Source organism: Saccopteryx bilineata, chromosome 9 (genome assembly GCF_036850765.1).
Source record: "Saccopteryx bilineata isolate mSacBil1 chromosome 9, mSacBil1_pri_phased_curated, whole genome shotgun sequence".
Taxonomy (NCBI): domain Eukaryota; kingdom Metazoa; phylum Chordata; class Mammalia; order Chiroptera; family Emballonuridae; genus Saccopteryx; species Saccopteryx bilineata.
This window is the reverse complement of record NC_089498.1, coordinates 25340159-25346980: the sequence shown is the minus strand read 5'-3', so window position 1 is coordinate 25346980 and position 6822 is coordinate 25340159. Positions and strand designations below refer to the sequence as shown.

Below are 6822 nucleotides of genomic sequence, written 5' to 3'. Positions count from 1 at the left end.
TAATTTGAATATACTGGATTAATTAAGAGATATGATTAAAATTACTTTCACCTATTTCGTTTAACTTTTTAAAATGTATCAGAAAATTTTACATCACAACTCCAGGTCAAATTATATTTCTATTGAACAGCGCTGTTTTTAACATAAATTCAGACTAGTGTCCCAAGGCACGATATCACTCTACTATTACTTGAACCATAGTATACCGGGTAGTTACTTTCCGTCGCCCCTTTCACTGGCACCTCCCTCCGCACACCTCCGCAAGCCGCCTGACCCCTAAGCATAAGCACCCCGTCCCTGTCCCCAAAGGACTACAAGAGCCAGCGTTCACTGCGCGCATCTGGGGGCGGGGCCCGAAGAACGACCTCTTTGGGACGTTATGACCCTACACCGCGTAGGTTCTGCTCGCTCCCTCGCGGATGCGCGTCCTGAAGGTGGGAGGGGTGCATCCGTGAGGCGGTGGGAGTAAGCGGGGAAGGGCACTGGAATGAAGAAGGTTGGAGGACACTGGGGCTCCGGGTGAGGTGCCCTCGGTCTGACCTTCTCGAGGCCATTTTGTGTGGGAGGAGGTGAGGACTATGCCACCCTCGATGCGTGTCACGTGGAAAAGTGCTGCTCCTTTCATGGACGTGCCAGTCTATGCCGCCTGTAGAGCTCTTGCTGCGGGCGAGCGTGGGGCATGAGCCCTAGCACCCCTTCCCACATTACCCGAGGAGGTGGGCGCGCACATTGTCCCTGCTTCACGAGCCTGGAGTCGTTCTTGCAACCTTGGGTGGATGGTAACTGGCCGAATGGGCCCCAGCCCCGGCCTCTAGAGCCGGTTTATGTGAAGGTCTGCTTCTGAGAGTAGTGGGGTAGGGTGGGGGGAGCCTGTTTTAACTATTATTGCATAGGAAGAAGCTATTCAAGATCTAGGAGGGAGTGAATTTGAAATTTAGTGGACCCAGTACTATATCAAAAAACGTATTCAACTGTTGTGCACACTCACCCAGATTCAATATGGGAATGAGGTGATGGTATAGTTCTGGGACACTTCATCTTAGGGAGTCAAAGATTCTTCTACCAAGTGATGTCTTCCTTGGTTTAATTACAGGTTAAAATATACTGCCCTGTGGAGGCCCACCCCCTAACCCAAAAATGAGAGGAAAATCCAGATGGAGGGTTTTAGGATCGTCCATAGTTTTGCTTCAATAGATGAAAGACTTAATTAAGTTGGTTCTCTTAACTTAAAAGTCACAATTTATTTCAGCTTCTGCCACATTCTTGTTTTAAGTCACTATGGTCTGATTTTTTATGACCAATTGCAATAATAGACCTGCACAGCTGAACTGTTAAAAAAAAAAAAAAAGGCATATTAAAATGTGAGCGTTTATTTGAGCAAAAATCAATACCAATCTGCCAGCACCAAACCGGAAATGGTTTGAAGCACTCTGCAGATGGGGGCTGGGGGGAAAGACACAGAAAGTGAGTGCATAAGCAAAGTAAGTTATTTGATTGGCTATATAACTTAAAGCCTAATTGGCTGTTTGTGTTTATTTGTGCATAGTGTTTTTTAAATAAATATTTTGTTTATTGATTTTAGAGAAAAGATAGGCAGAGGGAGGAGCAGGAGGCATCAATCTTAGTAGTTGCTCCTTGATTTCAAGCCAGCTACCTCAGTCTTCCAGGTCAACGCTTTATCCACAGCACCACCATAGGTCAGGCTGTAGTGTTTTGATGTAAGCTTTGTCGAGGTAAGAAACATCCAAACCTATAGAGAATTTTTTAGTTTATTTGAATCAAACTGACAATTGGCAGGAAGAAAAATCTTTTTTGTGTTTTTAAGATTTTATTTATTGATTTTACAGAGAGGGGATGGGGGAGCAAGATGTATCATCTCCTAGTTGCTTCATTTTAGTTGGTCACTGATTGCTTCTTATATGTGCTTTGACAGAGCAAGACCAAGGTTTTGAACCAGCGACCTCAGCGTTCCAATTCATCGCTCGATTCACTGCACCACCACAGACAGGTCAGGCAGAAAGCAAAATCTTGATGGATTAAGAAAATACTCTGGAGATTGGCAGTTTTGCAGCTTATTTTACGTATGGGAATAAAAGGAAACATAAGGAGGGTTACATGAAATCCATATAAAATAAGGGGTCTGGAGAAAACAAAGCAGGGAAATCTCTGAGATTGTATAAAAAAGGCAAAAGAGAAAAACATATAGTTCTTTTACATTGGTGGGTATAGAATAGTATTATTTATAGCACATGGAGATGGTATTGGAGGGGATATCAATGAGGACTTCTGTGATCTCTTACTCTGGTGATGGTTGTGCCCTGATGGGTTGGAAAAGGAGATTGCTCTACAGTGGTACCTTGAGGTACGAATTTAATTCATTCTGTAACCGAGCTCGTAAGTCAGTCAACTCGTATATCAAACTGCCAATACTGGACCCGTGCGCCAACGCGCCAACTAGCGGCAGCTTCCCAAATCACAACTCATACCTTGAAATTTCACTCGGATCTCGAACAAAAATACGGACCGAGTTGCAGCCTGTATCTTAAAATTTTGTATGTTGGTCTGTTCGTATCTCAAGGTACCACTGTATTTCAAAAGTATGTTATCTTAGGTGCAAAAAGACAACAGGCTTACTTAAGTAAATATTGACCTTTGTCAAGGAAGCTGAAGGCCTGAGTAGGACTACCCCCATAACTTGCTTTTAGTTAGAATATTTTTTAATTTATTAGAGAGAGAAAAACATTGATTTGTTGTCCCACTTATCCATGCATTCATTGGTTGATTCCTGTATGTGCCCTGACTGGGGATCGAACCTGCAACAGTATGATCCCCAGTCACGGTACGTACAGGAATCAACCAGTGAATGCATAAGTAAGTGGAACAACGAACTGATTGATGTTTCTCTCTCTCTCTCCCTTTCTTTCCTCTCTCTAAAATCAATTTTTAAAAATACTACTGTTATCCCTATTTTAACAGATGAAGAAACAGACACCAATTAAGTAATCCACCCAATTCCACACCATTAATAATAAGCAAAACCATAGTTAGAACCCAGAAAGGGTTACTCTAAAGCCCACGCTGCACAGTTCTCTGAGGACACTTGATTGGTGATAAACCACTGGGCCCTATCACTTCTCCCCTCTGCATTATAAGACGTTATCGGAGAAATTAAAGTGTTGCTTTCCCGATGGGGGCATCATCGGTGAAGGTTTACTAAAGGAAGATAAAGAAACAATTGGGGGGGGGTATAAAATGCCTGAAAAAGAGGTTAAAGAAACAACTTAAAGAATTATGGTGTCTCCTGGGCTTGGTGGGATTTGGGACTTCTTTGGTCTTTCCTTAAAGATGAAAATGGGCAGGGAAGTAGGAAAAAAGGACCCATAGAGTTTCAGATAGAGAAACCTCAGGTCGAACACGGTTGGGCTACATCTGAAAGCCTGTTGAAACACTCTGGGGTGAGGGTGTAGGATGGGGCATTGGCCTTCCTTTCTGTAATTCTGATGGTTGTGGTTTTTGACCAGGGTCTCAGACCATGTGGACCCCGGATGAGATTGCACACCTGTGTTATGAGCACTATAAGATCAGGCTGCCCAAGCAGGGGAAGCCTGAGCCCAACCGTGAATGGACATTACTAGCAGCCATGGTGAAGATACAGCCTCTAGCTGACCAGACCAGTAACTGCCCTGACAAACAGATGCAAGGTGAGACCTTTTCTCCTTGAAACTCTCCCTCTCCTTGTCAGAGATGGTAGAATTAATTACACATGGCTCTGCAGGGACAGTCATCACCAGGTATAAACTGGGATGTTAGGCATGTTCCCCCTCCTCTCGCCAGGTGGCGCAGTACTTCAGGCGGTGGGAGATGGCCTTGCTGGATGGACCCACCGTCCTCTCAAATGGGTCAGCGTATGGGAGTGCTCTATCTAGAGTAATGTGCTGACTTACTGAACCTGAGGACTGGGGACTGTTCCAATTCTGAAAGCTCACTTAACGATTCATTTTTTTCCCCTCAGTGACAAAGGAAGTTGTCTCAATGGGAACAGGAACAAAATGCATAGGCCAGTCCAAAATGAGGAAGAGCGGTAAGCCCACCCGGGTCTAAACAGTGCCTTTCTAGGGAGCTTTCCAAACGGTATCCCTGTTGCTCTTTCCTCTTCAGGGCAAAGGGGTGACATTGCTAAGGTAGCTAACATTTCAGTTTGCACTGAAACTTCCAGTTGGAAGGACAGAACCCATTTAAAGAATGGGAGCCCTGGCTGGCAGCGAACATCATCCCAAAACACCAGGGTTGCAGGTTCCAGCGAACGTCATCCTAAAACACCAGGGTTGCAGGTCCCAGCTCCAGTCAGGGTGCATACTGGAGGCAACCAGTGATGCATGCTTCTCTCTCTCTCCCTTTCTCCCTCCCTCTCTCACTCCCTCTCTCTCTCTCTCTCTCCCTTTCCCCTCCCCCCTCTCTCCCTTACTCTTTCTAAAAGCAATCAGTAGAGAAACTAAAGAATGGGAGCAAGTGATGGGAGCAAAGGCACTGGGAATGCGCTTTCTGAGTGAGGGGAGAGTCGGCCGTTGTTTTCATGCTCAGACCAGAAGTTCCCTGGACTTAGCTGATCCACGTTATCTCTGAAACCCCAGAAAGCAATCTTGAATTAAATGGAGACTTGGGCACCAAAAAGAATATAGAAATTCCTTAGAGCGCTGGCATCTTCACCTGCGTGCAGTTAGCAGAGGCCTCCTAGTCTGCTTCCCCCACTCGTGGCTTTTCCTCTTGTATATGAGGAAGCTATTCCAGGACCAGTATGGATTGAATTCCATGGAATTCTATCACCATGAGCACAGTATGATCCCAGGGCACAAAAGATCTGCACTCCTGTTCTCCAGGGAAAGAGTCCCCTATAAATCAGTAGTTCTCGGCTAGGGGAGATTTTGTCCCTCTGGAGACAATTTTATTTGTCACAACCGGGGGAGGGGAGTATGCTGCTGGCCTGTCAGGAATGTTGCTCAATATCCTGCAATGCACGGGCAGACCCCCCACCACAACAAAGAATTTTCCAGTCCAGCCTGACTGGTGGTGGCTTAGTGGATAGAGTGTCAACCCAGAAGTCTGAGGTTGCTGATCTGAAACCCAAGGATGCTGGCTTGAGCGGAGGGTCATTGACAAGATCCTGAGCTCACCAGCTTGAGCAAGGGGTCACTGGCTCAGCTTGAGCTTGACGTCGCCTGTCTGATCCCTTTTAAGGCATGTATAAGAAGCAATCAATGCACAACTAAGTGAAGCAACAAGTTGATGCTTCTTTTTCTCTCCTTCCTTCTCTCTCTCTCTCTTTCTCCTTCCCCCTCTCTCCCTCTCCCTTTCCTTTCCCCTCTCCTTTTCTCTCTCTCTCTCAAAGGAAAAAAAAGGACGAATTTTCCAGGCCAGAATGTCAGTAGTGCTGAGCTGAGGAACCCTGCTGTAAATGCGCTGTCATTAGTACTTGTGCTACTTCCGGGAGAAGCCCTCCAGGAGCTGCTTGGCCAACATGGGGGCTGGGGGAAGCTGCTGTGTTCTGCTTCTGGGAACCAGGGCTGCTTCAGATTCTGTATGTCTTCACTAGTGTCCTGTCTTTGCCACAGGAGACATCCTCAATGATAGCCATGCTGAGGTCATAGCCAGAAGAAGTCTCCAAAGGTAAAGTCGCATCTCCAGAGAGTCTGATTTTAGCCTGGTTTGGGGGACCCAGAATTTGCATTTCTAATAAGTTCCCAAGTAAAAATAATTATATTGGCCGGTGAACTAAACTTTGAATAGCACTGGTCTATACCCCGGCTCTTGCGCTTGAACGTACATCAGAGTCACCTAGAGGGTTTGTTACAATCCAGGTTGCTGGGCCCACCTCCAGAAATTCTGAGTCAGCAGGTCAAGGGTAGAGCCTTGAGAAGTTGCATTTCTAATAAATTCCAGGTGATATTTATGCTGCCAATTCAAGGACCACACTTCGAGAATCACTGGTATAGATCATTCTCATAATTCCAAATCACTGTCTGTCCCACTGGTGTTTAGTACATATTTCTTACTAACCACCCAGCCAGAGTGTTCCCCTTCACCACAGAGACTGGTGTTGGTTCTGATAACATCCTGCACCCATTAGGTACCTTCTCCATCAACTTCACTTGGCGGCCGTGCTGAAGGAGGATAGTATCTTTGTCCCAGGAACTCAGAGAGGACTGTGGAAACTCAGACCAGACCTGTTGTTTGTATTTTTCTCCAGCCATACACCCTGTAAGTGTAGTCAAGCCTTTGGATTAATGGTGCATTGTCTACTTCTTTATGTTTGTCATATCCACAGAGCACTTCGGGCTGACGTGTAGCTACAACCAGCAACAATGCCTTTTTGTAAACAGGCCAGTGTGCCTGATCATTTCTCTGCTAAGGAAAGACAGGGGTGGGGGGGGACTTACATATTACTCATTTCTCAGTTCCCAATCAGGACTGGGAAACTTAAAGCTGAAACCCCACAAGGTTCGAAACCAACAATAAGATTTAGAAGTCTAGCCCCAGCCGGTTAGCTTAATTGGTAAGAGCATTGTCCCCGAAACTCAAAGCTTGTGGGTTCAATGCCCAGTCGAGGCTTGTGTGGGAAGCAACCAACAAATGCACAACTAAGTAGGACAACAAATTAATACTTTCCTCTCTCTCTCTCTCTCTCTTTTCTCTTCTTGTCTGTCTCTAAATTCAATCAATTAAAAAGAAAAAAAAGACATAGAAGTCCAAACTCATTTCATTCATTCATTTATTCATTAAACAGATATTTTCTACTTTTCAAGGACAGTATGACATACTGGGTAC

At 45.3% G+C, this 6822-nt stretch overlaps 1 protein-coding gene across 11 annotated transcripts in view; it reads left to right on the top strand.

Annotated features, from left to right (window-relative positions):
• The first annotated feature begins 360 nt into the window (after positions 1-360).
• ADAT1 (adenosine deaminase tRNA specific 1) overlaps positions 361-6822 on the top strand; it is a 57991-nt gene continuing 51529 nt past the window's right edge. For 5 of the 11 annotated variants that reach the window (XM_066242292.1, XM_066242290.1, XM_066242293.1 and 2 more), the window contains exons 1-6: positions 361-434; positions 1934-2008; positions 3522-3701; positions 4013-4081; positions 5610-5664; positions 6125-6255. In XM_066242292.1, the coding sequence (XP_066098389.1) occupies positions 380-434; positions 1934-2008; positions 3522-3701; positions 4013-4081; positions 5610-5664; positions 6125-6255 (565 nt within the window). In that variant the 5' untranslated portion in view covers positions 361-379. Of the gene's footprint in view, positions 570-632; positions 833-1585; positions 1734-1933; positions 2009-3521; positions 3702-4012; positions 4082-5609; positions 5665-6124; positions 6256-6822 lie in introns of those variants that run through there. The other 6 variants (XM_066242299.1, XM_066242298.1, XM_066242295.1 and 3 more) reach the window with 6 other exon arrangements.